The sequence below is a fragment of the Saccopteryx leptura genome, chromosome 1, assembly GCF_036850995.1.
Source record: "Saccopteryx leptura isolate mSacLep1 chromosome 1, mSacLep1_pri_phased_curated, whole genome shotgun sequence".
NCBI lineage: Eukaryota > Metazoa > Chordata > Mammalia > Chiroptera > Emballonuridae > Saccopteryx > Saccopteryx leptura.
This window is the reverse complement of record NC_089503.1, coordinates 325,627,407-325,646,893: the sequence shown is the minus strand read 5'-3', so window position 1 is coordinate 325,646,893 and position 19,487 is coordinate 325,627,407. Positions and strand designations below refer to the sequence as shown.

Below are 19,487 nucleotides of genomic sequence, written 5' to 3'. Positions count from 1 at the left end.
TTAACAAGGTAAACCACTCAACTTCTATGAGTCTAGTTTCCTTATATATAAAATGAGGATAATCACTTCTTCAAAGTAGTGTTATGAGATATAATTGCCATAAACCATAGAGCTGCAATTAAACAATGTTAATTCTTTCTCTTGGTAGCCTAGGCAATAATAGTAATATTACAGTGAGAGTGAAACTACTCATATTAAGTACAAACAACAGTATTTTGTAACTCATAATTATTTATATTAAGAATGTAAGTACACTCACTTTTGACAAAGTTGATTGAAAAGAGCTTTAGGAGAAAGTGATCCTTTATCAGTTTCCTTCATGCTGTGAAGAAACAGGATCAAGGCTGAGGTCAATGGTCCAGGGCTGGAAAGTTCCACCATTAATGGGTCCTTTAAAAACATGATCAACTCTATGTCAGAAATACATATTATTTTATTTATTTATTTATTTTATTTATTCATTTTTAGCGTACACACGAGAGAGAGAAAGAGAGAGAGGGGGGAGAGAGAGATGAGAAGCATCAACTCTTAGTTGCAGCACTTTAGCTGTTCATTAATTGATTTCTCATACGTGCCTTGACCACTGGCTCCAGCCGAGCCAGTGACCCTCCCTGTTCAAGCCAGTGACCTTCGGGTCATGTCTATGATCCCATGCTCAAGCTGGAGACCCCACGGCTCAAGTTGGTGAGCCCTCGCTCAAGTCAAATGAGCCAACACTCAAGCTGGCAACCTTGGGGTTTTGAACCATGGTCCTCAGTGTTTCAGTCTGATGCTCTATCCACTGCACCACCTTGTCAGGCCATATTATTTTAAAATAAAAGTTATATTTTATTTAAATGAGGACAGTAAATTAACTCAAATGTATTAAGAAATATTCCCTCATATATAAAATATATAAAAATGGAATTAAATGCCTTATTTTAAAGAACATAGGTATTCTCATATCATCTGTCCTTTACTTAATAAAACCACTAGCTTAAGAATGAAATCCATATGATCTCACTTATATGTGTAATCTAATGAACAAGGTGAACTAAGGAACGGAATAGAGGCAGAGGCGGGGTCACAGGGAGCAGAGGGACAGCTGTCAGAGGGAAGGGGGATGAGGGGATGAAATCAGAGAAGGTGAAGGGATTAGTAAAATTATATATACATAACACATAGATACAGATAACAGGACAGCAAATCCCAAAAGGAAGGGGGGAGGGAGTGAGGGGAAGGGGGACAAAGGGGGAGTAATGAGGGACAAAGGGGTGGGGATGAGAGTTATATTGAGTGGGACACTTGAATTCATGTTAACACAGTAAATTAAAATTAATAAAAAATTTAAAAAAAGAATGAAATCACCAATCTTTAGCTGGTAGTACCTGTCCCTTAATATGCTCTTAAAAGTAAAATTATTAATCTACTTGATATTTTTACATCTTCAAAAATAGTCATAAATTACATTTATTAACAAAACTCCATACCTTTCTTTTCCTCAAATATTTTACCATTAAATAAGGAATGGGAAATTATGTTACCAGATTGGTATGCCATCTCTCTCCTTTAAAGGGAGAGAGAAAAAGCTTGACAAAAGAGCTTAAATTGTGTGAGGGATCAACATACTTTATCTAGATTTTTTTCCCACCAAGCTTTTTTTTTTAATGTTGCTTTACACATTTTTTTTAATAAATAAATTTTTATTAATTTTAATGGGGTGACATCAATAAATCAGGGTACATATTTTCAAAGAAAACATGTCCAGGTTATCTTGTCATTCAATTATGTTGCATACCCATCACCCAAAGTCAGATTGTCCTCTGTCACCTTCTATCTAGTTTCCTTTGTGCCCCTCCCCCTCCCCCTCTCCCTCTCCCCTCCCCCCACACCCCGTAACCACCACACTCTTGTCCATGTCTCTTAGTCTCGTTTTTGTGTTCCACCAATGTATGGAATCCTGCAGTTCTTGTTTTTTTCTGATTTACTTATTTCACTCCTATGATGTTATCAAGATCCCACCATTTTGTTGTAAATGATCCGATGTCATCATTTCTTATGGCTGAATAGTATACCATGGTGTATATGTTCCACATCTTCTTTCCCCACCCAGTTTTGTTTTCTAAAACATTATTTTCACCAGTAATCCCCTCTCCTTATGCAGAATGAATAAAAAGCAGATCTCAAATGTAATCCTCAAACATTACAGTATCTTATCTTGTCTCATTCATGTATTCATGATATGCATGTTACATATGTGTTTCATACCAACTCTCCTTAAAAATCCATCATCTGGCTGAAACCACAGAAAGGACAGGTTATAATTCCCCATAGCTTCTGAGTATCAAAAATGCTTTCTGCCATGTTAAGTAATTGAAATCGATTACTCAAAAGTAAAATATAAGGCAATTTCAAAGCCCAAACACTAAGGTGTAGTATCTTCCATCCCTAAATGAAGCATTTTTAGACAAAATAAAAACATCTTCAGAATTAAGTGAGTTAATAACCTTCATTTTTAACCTGACCAGGTGGTGGCACAGTGGATAGAGTGTTGGACTGGGATGCAAAAGACTCAGGTTCGAAACTCCAAGGTTGCCAGCTTGAGCACGGGTTCATCGGGTTGAGCATGGGCTTGCCAGCTTGAGCGCAGGGTCTCTGGCTTGAGCGTGGGATCATAGACATGATCATGGTTGCTGGCTTGAGCCCAAAGGTCACTGGCTTGAAGCCCAAGGTCACTGGCTTGAGCAAGGTGTCACTCGCTCTGCTGGAACCCCCCCTCCCATCAAGGCATATATGAGAAAGCAGTCAATGAACAACTAAGGTGCTGCAACAAAGAATTGTTTCTCATCCCCCTTCTTGCTTGTCTGTCCCTCTCTCTGTCTGTCTCTCTTGTTAAAAATAAAATAATAAACTTTGTTTTTAAAAGCACACAGGAACATCAATCTGTTCCAGTATGTGCCCTGACGGAGGACTGAACAGCAATCTCTGTGCTTTGGATGATGCTCTAATCAAACAAGCTCTCTGGACAGGGCAGGTCCTGTTTCTTAGGCAAAATGTTGGTTAGTTTCAGTTCAGTGTGTTCACTTTGTGAAAATCTATCATCTGTATAATTATGATGTACACTAGTCTGTATGAATACTTTAGTTTGATCAAATTATTTACTAGTAGTTTTTAAAAGTAAGCACAGTGCTGAGATGCACATAAATATTAACAAGTTGAATCCATCAACCTGTAAGTATGATAGTACATCATAATTAAGTGGGGTTTGAATACCAGATAGATTTGAAAATCAATGTAATTTGCCACATTCACAGAGAATAGAGAAGAAAAACTATATAACCTCAACAGATACAGGAAAAGCATTTGACAAAACTCAACATCCATTTATGATAAAACTCTCAGAAAACCAGGAATACAAGGTAATGTTCTCAACCTTACAAAGAACACCTATGAAAAACCTACAGTTAACTTCATTCTTAACAATACTGAAAAACTAAATGTTTCTGCTCTAATTTAGGGATTAAGGCAATGGTGTCTACTCTTATCAATTCTTTTCAAATTATTACTTGTGGTTTAAGCCAGCACAATGAGGTTAAAAAAAGAAAAAAAAGGCATACAGATTAAAAAGGACAAAGTAAAATTGATGTTTGAAAGAGTAGTGATCTACACAGATAGTCTCACAACTCAGGTCAACACTATGTCTTAAATGCAAGACCTAAGACTGAAAATTTCTCTTTGAGAATGACAGAAACCTAAAGAGATAAGCTCTAATATAACTGCCATATAGTAATGTTGAGACACAACTCCACAGGTGAAGTAGTCAAACTTAACATTCACATTTCAGAGGAAATCTTTTCAAATGACTACGCTTTAACTTCCACCTAGTGAAGTAGTTAGTACTCACTTTAGAAGAGGGCATTGGGATCTACCCAAAATATTTTAAGGGGCTGAACCGGTAATGACTTTAGAGTCTGACTTTTCAACAAAAAGCCTTCTTTCAAAATGGCCTTCTTGGAATAAAAATCTAAGATTATTACATTGTGCTAAAAGTTTATAGAATTATTCTTTCTTAATTAAGTATTTTTGAAAGCCAGATCATGAACTATATTTATATTCTTCCTTCCTCTAAAACACACACACATCAATTTCTAACTAAAATCGTTATTACTAGTGCCAATTCCCTCTAGCCAAAGACCACCAGGAATACCCCTGCAGTTGAACAAGATGTGTTAATTACTTGGTGCACTGCAGGAGAGCACAAACCAAGGGGAAACGTGGGCTGTCTCAACAAGAAGGTATTTGAAAGAACCTATATTGGGTTTTTGGCTCTAGTTGTGTAATTCAGGGGAGAGTCAAAGCAGTCTGCGGTTGGTATTCCATGAGATCGTTTGAATACCATGGCCTAACTGTGGGTACCAGGCCAACTTCTGAATCTTATTTTCCTCGCCATTAGCTTAAAAATCTACCATCACATTAGGCTTCAAAAATACTGTTAGATGCTAGTAAAATTAAATGTCTTGCCCTGGCCAGTTGGCTCAGCAGTAGAGCATGGGCCCAGGGTGTGGAAGTCCCGAGTTCGATTCCCAGCCAGGGCACACAGGAGAAGAGCCCATCTGCTTCTCCACCCTTCCTCCTCTCCTTTCTCTCTCTCTCTCTCTCTCTTCCCTTCCTGCAGCGAAGTCTCCATCAGAGCAAAGTTGGCCCAGGTGCTGAGGATGGCTCCATGGCTTCCACCTCAAGCGCTAGAATGGCTCTGGATGCAGCAGAGCAACGGCCCAGATGGGCAGAGCATTGCTCCCTGGTGGGCATGCTGGGTGGATCCTGGTCAGGCGCATGGGAGAGTCTGTCTGCCTGCTGCCTCCTGCTTCTTGATTTGGGGGGAAAAAATCATCTTTTTTTTCTTGTCAAAGACAGAGAAAGAGTAAGAGAAAGGGACATATAGGGACAGACAGACAGAGAGAGATGAGAAGCATAAACTCTTTGTTGCGGCACCGTAGTTGTTCACTGATTGCTTTCTCATATGTGCCTTCACTGGGGAGCTCCAGCTGAGCCAGTGGCCCCATGCTCAAGCCAGCGACCTTTGGGTTCAAGCCAGTGACCATAGGGTCATGTTTATGATCCCATGCTCAGCCAACAACCTGGCACTCAAGCTGGTGAGCCTGTGCTCAAGCCGGCAACCTTGGGGTTTCGAACCTGGGTCCTGCGCATCCCAGTCCGACGCTCTATGCACTGTACCACTGCCTGGTCAGGCTAAATATGTCTTTATATAACAAAAATGCTATATTTAAGCAAATGTCACCAATAACCACAAAACAGTCCTAGACATTTTGTTCAACAAAAGGCAAACTCCTTTTATTAATTCTGGTATGTTTGACAGTTATCGCAGTATTTTTGTTTTGTTTGACCTATGTGTTTGAAATATATCTTAGTTATGATTTTAGAAGTTTTAAAACTGATTTTCACAAATACTTCTGAATTATTTTTCAAATTCTCTGACCGCCATCTCAGTTGATAGTTCTGAGAAACAGGAAAGATAGGTTTCAGCAACATCAGTGGCTCATCTCAAAATAGTGATTATCCAGATAATTATAGTTCTTACCAGCTGAGAGTCTGATGGAGGAAAAATCTTAAGTTTTGTACCACTTTCTTTGATCTCATTCATTATTTCCATCAGAATGTAAGACTGTGCCAAGTTCTAAAAGAAAACAAAAGTAAAGTCTTCTGACTCAGGTATACTTTGCCTCTGATTTTATGGAATAAATTACTCTCTCAAAGTTTCATCTAGGAAAGCAAAAAATTTTTAAGTAAAAGATTTAATTGAATACATTTTACATTTAATAAATGTCACTATTACTGACAGAGTAACAGTAAATGTCACTATTATTCACAGAGTCATTGTAAAACACAGAGAAAACACTTAAGAAGCACTATGGAAAAAGAAAGTTTAAGTATGTGCACGAAATAGCTAAATAAAGCCTAAAACAAAACAAAAACCCAACAAATTTCTAGATAAACATTTAGCAGTCACTTGACAGTCTTTCTACAGGTTTGCAAACAAATATAAATTAAAATTATCTTTTGTTTCACAAAGCTTTCTGATGGCTCTTACCTGCATAACTGCATTAAAAAAGCAAGTATTTCCTAAATTGGTAATTCCTTTAACAGATGTTATACTGCTGCCTTTTCTTCCCTTCTTTTTTTCATTTGTTTCACATTTTTCTTCACAAAGTTTTATGATTCTAGAAAATGAACCTAAGTTTGAAAAAATATAACTGATATGAAATGTACAATTAAATATATATCATTTGACATAATTCAAATACATTATTTGAAATTAAATGTTTCCCCTAAATCAGTATTCCTGAAGGGCAGAAACACAAACACAAATAAATGTCTTGAATTTTGTCATCTTAGTGCTAAAGCAATTAATTTTAATTCATTTTAATATATACATCTGTGCCTCATACCACATTGCAGAATAAATTCCAGATGATATAAAAAATTAAATAAAAAGAAGTAAAAAAACAAGTGCAAACTATCCATATCATGGTTTCTTTTTTTTTTAATTATTTTTATTTATTCATTCATTTTAGAGGAGAGAAAGAGAGAGAGAGAGGAGGGGGGAGGAGCAGGAAGCATCAACTCCCATACGTGCCTTGACCGGGCAAGGCCAGGGTTTTGAACTGGCAACCTCAGCATTCCAGGTCGACGCTTTATCCACTGCGCCACCACAGGTCAGGCCATATCATGGTTTCTAAATACCATTCCCTACTAAAAAGAATGCAGACTCCTTAAAGAAAAGGCCGGTTCTTAATCTGGAACAGCACAGAAGCAAAATGGTCACTAACATTATTGCTGTGCCTGAAAATAAGGAAGGTGCTCAAAAAAAAAGGTGATGAATATGTCAAAATACACAAGTGCAAGTTTTAATAGGTTCCTACTTCTATGTGGGAAAATTTGAACATAAAAATAAAGAAGGGAACTAATAGATTATTATTATTTACTGAACAAAATGAAAGTGATTCTGAATTGATAATAAATTTTCAAATGAGGATAAAAGAGAGAAAACTTCTTTACAAGAGAACCCTGAGTAGCAAAAAATGAAATTAGAATATCATCACAGAGTGGCAATTTTTTGTGTTATTCTTGCAACTTTTCTACATTTGAAATTGTCAAATAAAAAGTTTTTAAAAATTAACAGAATTATAAAAGGTAAAATATCTAAGTATATAGTACATACTGCATATTTTGGGCTTACTAAACTGTATAATTAATGCAAGTCTACAAATTATAGTATCATGTTTAATAATAATATAAAAATAAAGAATAATTCCTAATATTTATGAACATGATTAATTATATCTATTAACAGATTACTTTCTGAGTCATTATTATTTAAAGTTTGACAGGAAATTCCCAAGTTCTCAAGTCTTTTGGTTGTTTTGTTTTGTTTTTGAGTGAGAGAAAGAGAAAGAAGAGAAGCACCAACTCATAGATGCAGCACTTTAGTTGTTCTTTGATTGCTTCTCATATGTACCCTGACGGGGGTGGGGGGCTCCACCCAAGCCAGTGACCCCTTGCTCAAGCCAGCAACCTTGGCCTCAAGACAGTGACCTTTGAGCTCAAACCAGTGATCCCATGTTCCAGCCAGTGACCCTGTGCTCAAACTGGTGAGCCAGATCAGCCCACACTCAAGCTGGTGACCTTGGGGTTGCAAATCTGGGACCTCAGTGTCCCAGGTCAATGCTCAGTACCACCACCAGTCAGGCTCAAATCTTTTGGTTTTAACTAAATGTTCTTTTACTTCCTTTCAACACTCAGATTTTATAGTTCTTTACACATATATTTTATTCATCTAATACTGAAATGTTGCCTTGCAGTGCTAATTAACTTGAACGTTTAGCTGTTTGGCCCTCCAATCAGATTAATGGAGATCAGCAAATGTATCTTATGGCTACTCTTACTACCACACAGGTATCACCTTGGGAAGTACATAATAAAAATTTAATATAAATGAAAACCTATAAGATTAAACAGTAAATACAGTAGACTTATAGCCCTCCATGATGAGCTCTTAACAGAAAATAAGCTAAGACATCCTTCCTCTTCGTACAAAAAGCATTAAGGGAGATGAACAGGGGTGGATGTGGCCACACTTTCAGGACAGGAGCAAGAAACAATCACCATAAGGAGAAACTTTAGTTTTAGATACTAGCACACTGACGTCATGCACATCCTACTGGTTCAAACAAAGTTTGAGCTGGCACATTTGACTTTGGGCCACCCCTCCAAAAAAAGGCATTTAAAGATGGGACTCATCAATCAAGTGAGATAATTAACACATTTTCTCACAGACTTTTCATAAGGATTAAATGAGCTATTTTGTAAAGTACCTGGCATGGTAAACACTATGTGTGTGAAAAACAGTCCCAAGGAGCCCATCAAAAATTATTTGTGCCACAATCTGCGTCTTCATGAGCGATCCCTCAGGTCCCTTGCTTATCTGATCTTAGTTTTTTTCTTCTCTTTAATCATTTCCTGTACTTTAAGGTTTTATTCCTCAAGTTTGTCTCTACTTCTAATTGAATTTTCTAAACTGCTAATAAGTTTTGCCTTTTACATTGGATTTGTGGTTTTCATAATTTCTTGGCTTTTCTTTTCAACATGTGGAATATCTCCTTGAGAAAAATAAATTGGTGGTTTCTAAGATGTTTCTATGATTAAGTAAATTGATTGCATGGAAAAGACTTTTCTTTCAAGTCTTTTCTTTTATCCTATGATGCAATCTTTTTTCATAAAAGCTATTACCTGTTCTTCCCTTTATTCCTGTTTGCTTAGTTTTTTTTCATTTATTTTTTTCCATTGATTTCAGAGATAGGGTAAGGGGGGGATAAAGGTAAATAGGGGAGTGAGGGGAAAGGGAAGAGGAAGAAGGGAGAAAAAGAGAGAGAGAAGCATCAACTCATTCCACATAGTTGTTCTGATAAAGGGAACTCAAGAGTTAAAATTTTAGCTGGAATAACAGTAGCTTTAGTTATAATCAATAGGCTTAATGATAAATGCAAGTAAAAGCTTTGTTCCAGGAACTGGGATACCTGAATGGCTTACCAGACATCAGACCTGCAAGCAATCCACCTTTGTGCCTTAGGGGTCTGCAAGCAAAGCCTTTGTACTCCAGGGACTGAACACCCACAGACTGTCATCGGTTTAACTTTCCCTTGAATTCCAAAACCCCTTATCTACCCCTTATCTACCCCTTTTCTTCGGTTCATAAAAAAGTTGGCTTGAGATAGGATGTTAAAAACAGCTTGGGTACATAACGCCCATCTTCTCAGATCCAAACCTACTGAAAAAGCATCCATAACAATTTAATCCCTGTCTTTGCTTAATTTGGCTGACTGGTGACAGGCAGCATAAACGCTGGTATTTCCAGTATCAGTTTCATTTAGTTGTGCACTCATTGGTTGCTTTTCATATGTACCCTGACCAGGGATCGGACCCACGACCTCAGCATGCTGGGACAATGCTCTATCCTGAGTCACCTGGCCAGGGCCCTCTTTGCTTATTCTTTAAACATTATTGGTGGTGATTGGACGTCACATATTGAAGAGTTGTTTTTAACTCTGAACCCTAGAATTCCAAGTTAACACAGTGAAGAACAAGATCTCCTTTACTATCCTCCAAATCCTACAATAAATGATAACAATTAACCCCTATAGAACTTAGAGGCAAAGGCTAGTCAAATTAATAGAGAAGGTCACTGAAGTGCAGAGGCCAGGCATGGAGAAAAGAGGAAGCAAGAAAAGGCCAGTACTCAAACTTGCAAGTGAATGTAACAGCAAATGAAACAAGCCAGTCAGTGCTTAAAAAGCACTACACAAACAAGTAGAAGCCCCATAGTGATCCTGGCTGGGTTTGCAAATGAGAGCAATCCATCTCTTCATTATTATCTGAAAGGTTTCAGGCTCTCACTATAGCTGTTGCAACTAGATGGTTCTGTGGTGATTTGTAAGATATTCAAGATGAAAGAGTAATTAAACTCATGCATTACTCTATCCGTTGGCACAGGCTGTTACTCTTATTTTACACTTACAAAACTGAGTTTACAACAAATTAAGGGATTTGCCCAGTCATAATGGTAATCTTTCAATTAATCCATTGTTATTTTACCACCTAATTTCTCTTCTGTGATTTGTATACAATGAGAAGAATCATAAAAGATATTAGGAAAAGCCTGACCTGTGGTGGCGCAGTGGATAAAGCATCAACCTAGAACGCTGAGTGAGGTCACTGGTTCAAAACCGTGGGCTTGCCTGGTCAAGGCACATATGGGAGTTGATGCTTCCTGCTCCTCCCCCCTCTCTCCCTTCTCTCTCTCTCTCTCTCTATCTCTCTCTCTCCTCTCTAAAATGAATAAAATCTTAAAAAAAAAAAGATTGTAGGGCAAGATTCTTAGATTTGAGTATATGCAATCCTGAACAAATATGACTCTTCAAGAGTATTTCCTTTAGTTAACATTCTTAATATGTGTTGCCATAACAATTTTTAGCTTATTAACATAGACAGAGTGATTGGGGAAACTAAACTATACAGATTACATTAACTCTATATAAATACCTTACATATATAATATACATTTACTATTCACTTGGGAAATTACTTCCAGAAATAAGTTATATTTTAATCTTATAAGAACAAATAGTATTTTTAAACCATAACATGCAAATGATTTATGTATCTGTGTAGCACATTTACCCATCAATTTTCAAAACATCTGGGATAGCATTCTAAAGTAAACAATGTTCATAAGACCATCTGGACAAAACTGTAGGCAAAAAAAAAAAAAGCATAAACATATGGAAAAACAGATTTTACCCTTCCCTTCAGCAGTAAGGGATGACAAATGTTGAACCTAGATATATCCACGCTTCACTGTGCGATGCTTTTCAGCACCACCTGGCTCTCCATGCAGAGCCACCAAATATGGACAATAGAGCCAGAAAGAACATATCCACAGGGCAATGGCAATAAATGTAGCTTATTTCATGGTTAAATAACCACTTCACACAAGTGGCTAGAATCTATTTGTTGACTATTACATGTAAGTCTGTGAGAACATATTCAAAATTAATTATGCTATTGAACTTAAATAGTGAATAGATCAGATAATTTAATAAGAAAATAAAATGACATTTTCTAAGAGCTATTTAAATTTCTTACTTAAAATGCAAGCTTTACATTTTACCAAATAGCACATTTATAAAACATCACAATTCAAATTCAATTGATTTCTCAAATGTTCACTGAACCACTAACTATATATACTCAACTCCTTATGATTTATAACTACAATATAAGGAATTGATACAAAGGGAACAGTACAGAGATATTAAACCTTAAGTTCATAATACCTTTGTAACACTTTAGAAACCAAGCATAAATGTACATTTGCTCATTAAGAAACTGTCAACTGAAAGTTTAAGATTCTAGATTAAAACAAGGATTTCTGAAAATCAGTCTCTCAATTATTTGACATACAAACAGGTATGTGTTTTAATAATATGCAATTTATTACTTGTATTAAAGAATGATTACTGACCCTTTTATTTTTAGAGACAACAAAGCTTTCTCTATCTGGTAGTGATTTTTAGATCTTACTCCATTAATAAACAAGAACTAAATGCACACTAAACTTCAGAATGGTTTTTTTTGTTGTTTTTTGTTTTTGTGTGTTTTTTAGTGAGAGAGACAGAGACAGGGACAGATAGGGACAAACAAATAGGAAGGGAGAGAGATAAGAAGCATCAATACTTCATTGCGGCACCTTAGATGTTCTTTGATTGCTTTCTCATATGTGCCTTGATGGGGGGTGGGGGGGCTACAGCAGAGTGAGTGACCCCTTACTCAAGCCAGCAACCTTGGGCTTCAAGCCAGTGGCCTTTGGGCTCAAGACAGCAACCCTGGGGTCATGTCTCTGATCCCACGCTCAAGCCAGCAACCCCGCACTCAAGCTAGATGAACCTGCACTCAAGCCAGTGACCTTGGAGTTTCAAACCTGAGTCCTTAGCATCCCAGGCCAACACTCTATCCACTGCACTATTGCCTAGTCAGGCAACTTCAAAATGTTTTGAAATATAATATAATTAAAAGGACAAAGCTGCAACAGCAATAACAAAAAAGACAAAATGATACAAAATTCTAATTATCATTTATTTTGTTCTAAAGTTTTACCTGAACCCATGAGATAGCTATAATTAGGAAGAATTTCAGGGTTAGGAGATTTTATTAAAAAGGACTTACTCTATCTTACCTTACTTATCTCCTTTATATTACCAACACAGTAGTCATCAGATATTACACTTATGTAATCAAGTAACACAGACACCAGAATGTAAAGAACATTGAATGAAAACTTCAGGCATTCTGGATACAATTTCTAAAGCTCCTTTATATCTCTGTAGTTTACCTTTAAGCCTATAATCTGAGTACTCAAAGAGCTGCTGGTTAATTGAGGAACCTGATAGTTTTGTACATACTCATCATCTTGCAAGACAGAAAACTAGTTGAAGCACCAGCCAAGCGCGCATACACCACTGACGGACCTAGCAACAGTCACATTAAGAGCTTCATTATTACCCCCAAACCTGTAAAAACTATAAACAGTTAAAATGGAAAAAATGGGTATTCTTGTCAACTAATAACTTATAATAAATATTAATATATATATAAAATAGTAATAAATACTAATCGTTTAATTTAAGTGTGGAGGATTTTGCATCACTCCACATCTTTAAGTTTATATTTTTCTATTTAATAAAAAGCTCTTAAGCAGCTGAAGTGGTCTGCATGCCCATAATGAATTCTAATCATATAATTAAACAAAAATCTGGTATATGCTGAGGTTTGCAAAGGTACATTATGGTGGGGTTTTTTTTAAGATTTTATTTATTGATTTTAGGGAGAGGAGAGAGAGAGAGAAAGGGAGGGGGGAGGACTGGGAAGCATCAACTCATAGTTGCTTCTTGTATGTGCCTTGACTGGACAAGCCCAGGGTCTTGAAATGGCGACCTCAGCACTCCAGATTGATGCTTTATCCACTGCGCCACCACAGGTCAAGCCACTATGGCTATTTTAAAAACAATTTACAGCCAGAGGATTTTTAAAAGTACATTAATGAAAAATGTTCTTTTTATCAAATGAGAAATAAATATTTTTAAAAAGTATAATTTTTCTGGAGGGTAGGTTAACAACAGTAATAAAAGTTTAAGACATGTTTATAAATTGGCCCAAAATCCTCCAAAAATTTAACCTACAGAAATTAAAAAGTGAGTACACAGACATGCAGCTTTTCTTATCATGGGAGAAAATTTAAAACAACTAATAGTGGATCTGTTGCCAAGTAATAGGAAATGTCCTTTTTAAAAGGTGTAAATATTTGTCAGTTACTTTGGTTAAACCAAAAGGGGAATGCGGGTGCCCCTCAGTTTCCCATGGGCCTAGAAAAGTAAACTTACTCGGCACTGTGCTTATTTAAAGAGAACATTTGAGAATATTATCTCCTCTGACAATTGTCCCCATTGCAGAGAGATGACAAAATCAGTAATTGAGAATAGCTTCAAACCCCAGCAGCACATTAAAACATTTGGATCTACTGTCTGTATAATACTAGTTGATAAGGTTAATAAGTGTGATAATATAAGACAGTACTGAAAATGCTAGTGATGATATGAAAGGAAAAGCCACTAACCTTAATCAAAGCAGGACATACTAGATGGCTTTGGTGTGTGAATTTACAGCTTCATTAAAATTTACACGACCCTTCTCAAAGATTCCTCAAAAGAATTAATAAGCCCTAATGCCCCAGGCACCTATATACACAATTAACTTCTTATGGATCCAGAGGGGTACTAGTTAGGTTTCATCTTTGGTGGCACTGAGAAAACAGTCACTCAAATCATCTTCTGTGTTCTGTGGTTTGAATGAGGAACCCCAATTTAAATCTCTACAGGTAACAATACATTGTTTTTTAAATGTCCAACATCTTTTTATGCCTAACCTCTTTTATACAGGGAAACAACTATTTTTAGTACTTATTTTGGAAAATGTATATTTCTTAGGTGTATGACTGTCACTTTTAAGCAGAACAAAAATGTATCACTTTTTCAAAGAAAGGCTAAGTATATATTACACTCAAATAGTTACTGAAAAGGGGCACAATATTATTTATCTTCAGATGCACTGTTTCAGATCCCAAACATACATTTACTTCTTTAAAAAAAAAAATACAGGCCCTGGCCGGTTGGCTCAGTGGTAGAGCGTCAGCCTGGCGTGCAGAAGTCCTGGGTTCGGTTCCCGGCCAGGGCACACAGGAGAAGCGCCCATCTGCTTCTCCACCCCTCCCCCTCTCCTTCCTCTCTGTCTCTCTCTTGGAGCAAAGATGGCCCGGGCACTGGGGATGGCTCCTTGGCCTCTGCCTCAGGCACTAGAGTGGCTCTGGTCGCAACAGGGCGACTGCCCCGGAGGGGCAGAGCGTAGCCCCTGGTGGGGGTGCCGGGTGGATCCCAGTCAGGCGCATGCGGGAGTCTGTCTGACTGTCTCTCCCCATTTCCGGCTTCAGAAAAATACAGAAAAAAAAAAATACAGCAAATTTATCCCTAATACAACCAAAAGAACCAACATAAATCATGTCTTTTTACACCAAAAGCATAACATAAGCTTAATGAATTTAACAGGATATTTTATTCTCTCTTTAAGCACTTTAAAAATGGCATCCCACCAGTATAAAAATTATGGGCCAAATTTATTGTTTTAGAAAAAAAATGTGGAATTGTTAGTTCACAAACAGCAAAACAATATTTAACAATATTACTTCAATAGGAATTCCTGTATTCTATAAATATTGTAGATTACATGACATTTACAAGACTATCAAAGTGACAAATGAACTGTTCAGAGAATATTAACCCACTTTTCAATAATGTATATTTCTGAGTGGGTGTCACAAGAAAGTTTTCTTGCTCTTTTTTATTTTATGTTATATAAGAGGATTTATTGGTTGTTTTTAGTTTTCTGGTATGTGTTTGAAGGGGAGGGTGTGAAGGCGTTTTGTTTTTTATTTTGAAGCAAATCCTAGCATCAGATGTGAAATCTACACAGCTGTAAGCAGTCTTCTGGGAACCTGCACTGGGTTCCCTCAACTGCTTAATGCAATTACCTAAACCAGTCATGTAGTATTAATGTAATTTGCCCATTTCTACAGCTGAAAAGAAGTTAAATCTTTACAAAGGAAAAACTTGCTGCCCCACAACTCATCTACCTTGGAACTAAATAATAATTACCTCACCTGTTTATTCTCAAACTTTCATTAACCCCTAGTTAACTATTAGCATTAGAAATCTTTATTTGATCATATAATAAACTGATATTGCCACATGAATGGGCAGGTATACACATAGAATGGCATTGTTACCTCCACACTATAGTCAAGAGATCTTTCTAAAGCTAATCATCCATCTCCACTTAAAATTAGTGGTTTCTCTGTCTAGCCAGTAGTGGCGCAGTGGATAGAGTTGACCTGGGATGCTGAGGACCCAAGTTTGAAACTCCAAGGTAGCCGGCTCGAGCGTAGGCTCACCAGCTTGAGCGCAGGATCACAGACATGATCCCATGGTCACTGGCTTGAAGCCCAAGGTCACTGGCTTGAGCCCCAACCCCCATTAGAAGCAATCCACGAACAACTAAAGTGATGCAACTACAAGTTGATACTTCTCATCTTTCTCCCTTAATGTATCTCTCATTAAAAAAAAAAAAAGTAGTGATTTCTCAGTGCCTGCAAAATAAACTCTAAACTTAACAAGACCCTTTAATATCTGTTCCTACTTACGTCTTGAGGCTCACCTCTCACCATTCCCTATCACAAAACCTTGCAGCTCTTTAAAATTCCCTGAACATTCCCTAAATGCATCAAGCTCCCTATCAATAAGCTAATCCTCTGCCTGGAACACATAACCTCTTGCCTCTTTGCTTAGCTGATTTCTGGATATCTTTCAGCTGTTGGCTTAGAAAAGTCTTCCTGTAAGCTAATGTTCCTGGTTCCTCCCGTCTAGGTTAGAGATTGCCTAAAGTGTTCTCACAGTCCCCTGTACTTACTCCATCACAGCACTATTTAAACAAAGCAACTGTAATTGTGATTTATCAACATCCCCTACTGGACCAAAAGATCAATAATGGCATGAAATAAGAAACAGATCTGTCTCGTTCACTATCTCCAATACCTAGCACAACATCTGGCTAGAAATGTAAATGTATTAAAAGACTGAATGAATAAATAATTTGATATTTATATTCAGGCGAATTTTGGGGGGATAGTGCAAAGCTTATCTACTTCCCCAGTAAAAACTGGTTACATGCTAGTTCGGTTCAATTCAGCAAGTGTTTACTGCTTAGCTCCATAGAAATCAAAAAGAATATACACCAGGGTACAATCCTCAAGGAACACAGTTTTATAAATAAGACACAAACATAAGAAAGTTACCACCAAACCCTGCGTTATTACATGCTATGGTATGCTGCATAGAGGAAAGGAGATAAGAAAAGGACTGGGCAGGGGCTTTGGAGCAGGATTTGAGCTGAGCCTTAAGGCAAGTAAGGCTTGAAGGCAGAAAATAGAAACGTGCTAGGTCAGCAGTTCAGAAGTGGATCTGAAAACACCCTCCTGAAGACACCATCTTTCTTTCAGGGTCCTTAAGGTCAAAAGTACTTTATATGTCCAAGATGTTATTTGCTTTCACACTCATTCATTCCCGTTATACAAAGAAGTATTCCAGAGGCTGCACACCATGTGATATCACAGCAGACTGAATGCAGAAGTAGCCATGAGAATCCAACCATTTTCTATTAAGCCAGACATTAAAGAGATTTGTAAAAATGTAAAACAATGCTACATACTAAGTTTGAGTTATTTTGAAAAAATAGTTCTTTCTTAAAAATGTTATTTGTGTTAAAATGTCATGAAATGATTGCTATTTTTCAGTGAGTTGATATTTTAGTTTTCTTAGTTTTAATTTATATTATGATAAGTATTGCTATATAACCTACCTAGCCAAAGCTCTTTGAAGTCCTCAATAATTTTTGACAATCTAATGGGCTACTAACCCAAAAGCTGCAGTTCACTGAGCTAGTTGTTTTTAAGTGATAGCTGGGGCACCAGCCTCAATTCGCTGTGTAGAGAAACTGATCTAGACAGCTTAGCCATTAGCACAGGTACTGCGCAGCTTACAGACATGTCTAAGGTACAGGCACAGGCTTTCTTCTCAGTACTTATTTTCACTTAGTGCAAAATATAAAAAGAATCTTTCATTCTTATTTTTCCACCTAAATACAATATATACAGTTTCATTTTTTTTAATTACCATATACAGACATTTTTTATACTTTTGGTCTTCACAATTATAATATAAAATAGCTGCATAACTGTATCCAGAATTCTTACAGACCTCAAAAGCAACTTTCATATTTGGTTTTTAATGTATTTTATAAAAATACACTAAAGTCTCAGGCAAGAAAGAATATGGCAAATTACTATCCCAAAATCTTACTTCTAGAATGCCAAGAGATCTTATTTTAAATCAAACTTGCCTAAGACATCCTATAGTTTGGAAAACAAAGATAGCCACATTTTGCCCCAGAACTTCTGGAAAACTTGAAAGAATATGGCAAATTACTATTCCAAAATCTTACTTCTAGAATGCCAACAGATCTTATTTTAAATCAAACTTGCCTAAGACATCCTGTAGTTTGGAAAACAAAGATAGCCACATGTTGCCCCAGAACTTCTGGAAAGCTTGAATTCAGAACTACGTCTCTCTCTAGCTTTGAATGCTCTACACACTCTCAAATTCCCTCAAGAACTTGTTTCCCACTATTCCAGGTGATACCCATGGTTCCTTCCCTCAAGACCATTAAAGCTTACATGGGTCCCACCACCTGAAATGATTTCATCTCTCATCTCAACCTATCCAAAGTTCATCCTTCAAGGGTCAGCTTGGAAGCCAACTCATCCTAGATTCCTTGTGAATTCCTTTGAATTGAACATTACATCTGTCTTTGACTATCTAAAGAACTTTGTTTAAACATCTTTCAAAATACAAATTCTATTTTGCTTATATTATCATTACTTTTATCTCACAACTTATGTTAAACTTCTTTAGGGCAGGAACAATTTTATCAATCTCTATTTCCTGAAGCTCCATGGGAAAGAGGGAACCAGTGCTGAGGAAAATGAGGCTCAGACAAACTGAACATGCCCCAGGTCACACAGCTAGTGACAACGAATCCAATATGAATGCTGGACTCCCTTACTCAAATCCCACGTCCTTTCTACCATATTATCCTACAGTCTCTACCATACATTCTTTGTGACAGTAAACAATCAGGAAATCTGTCAAATTAAATGGAATCAGACTGGCTTTGTTCTTAATATCAAGGAGCCTCTAAGGTGAAAAGTACAGAGAAAATAATTTCTACGATACTTTTGCAAGCTTTAGCATCATATCTCTTATTTTGGCCAACAAAACAAATTTAATGTGCAGTTTTCAGGAGACCAAAATCTCTATTCGTGGAGTATTAAATGTCTATCATCACCATATTATCCTGATTTTTGATTTGAATGTAATTGGAGCTATGGGTAGTATGCCTGGGACAGAGTAAGATTTCAATAAATGTCTGTTGAATAAATAACTGGGTGTTAAAATTAATAATTTCTTCTACTGTCCAGGAACCTGAGTTTACTTCCTCTAGTTCCTCCTTCAATTTTTTAACCATCACTGTCTCAGAGCAATAGCTAACAAATATAACATATACTGGGCTGCAGAATATACAGCTGACAACTATATTTCTACATAATTTTTCAGTTTCTGACATCAATTACTAAGTAGTTCAGTTCTGTTCCAAAGGCATTTCAAAATTACTATTTCCATTCACTCCTCTTCACCTAGTTAATCAAACTCCTGAGGCTTGCACTTGTTTCCTCCCACTCCCCCTCACTCATCGCATCTTACTGCACCCACCTTCCACCAGTGCCTCTGTTCCCCCGCCTACCACAATCACCTCCTTTACGGTCTCAATGACCCTCTCACTTTCACTCTCAACCTCCAACAGTCTATTCCCCATATAGCAATCAGAGTAAACTTGTTATAAAAAGATGAAATAACTGGTATTCCCCTGCTTAAAATACTTTAATATCTTCCATTACACTTCTAATAAAATAAAAACTCTTTACCAGGGAATTCCTTACAGTATCCTTCAAGACCTGCCCACCCCCTCTTAACTTCATCTCATTCTATTCTCTCCCAGCAAAACACACTCCAACCAGATTGGCCTTTCTTGATCACTGTGACCACTTATCACTGCAATCTGTTTCTTTCTTTGTAACACTTATCAAAAGTTATTATATATGTGCTCATTTCTTTTTCTGTCTTCCTCACTATACTCTAAACCACAAAAGGGCA

The 19,487-nt window shown here is 37.0% G+C and overlaps 1 protein-coding gene across 5 annotated transcripts in view; it reads right to left on the bottom strand.

Annotated features, from left to right (window-relative positions):
• The window catches only part of USP45 (ubiquitin specific peptidase 45), an 86,809-nt gene that overhangs the window by 49,170 nt on the left and 18,152 nt on the right, over positions 1-19,487 (bottom strand). For 3 of the 5 annotated variants that reach the window (XM_066358828.1, XM_066358827.1, XM_066358829.1), the window contains exons 6-8: positions 6,089-6,231; positions 5,579-5,674; positions 260-390 (exon numbers count right to left, since the gene is read on the bottom strand). In XM_066358828.1, coding sequence (XP_066214925.1) covers positions 260-390; positions 5,579-5,674; positions 6,089-6,231 — 370 coding nt within the window. The remainder of the gene's footprint in view (positions 1-259; positions 391-5,578; positions 5,675-6,088; positions 6,232-19,487) is intronic. The other 2 variants (XM_066358831.1, XM_066358832.1) reach the window with 2 other exon arrangements.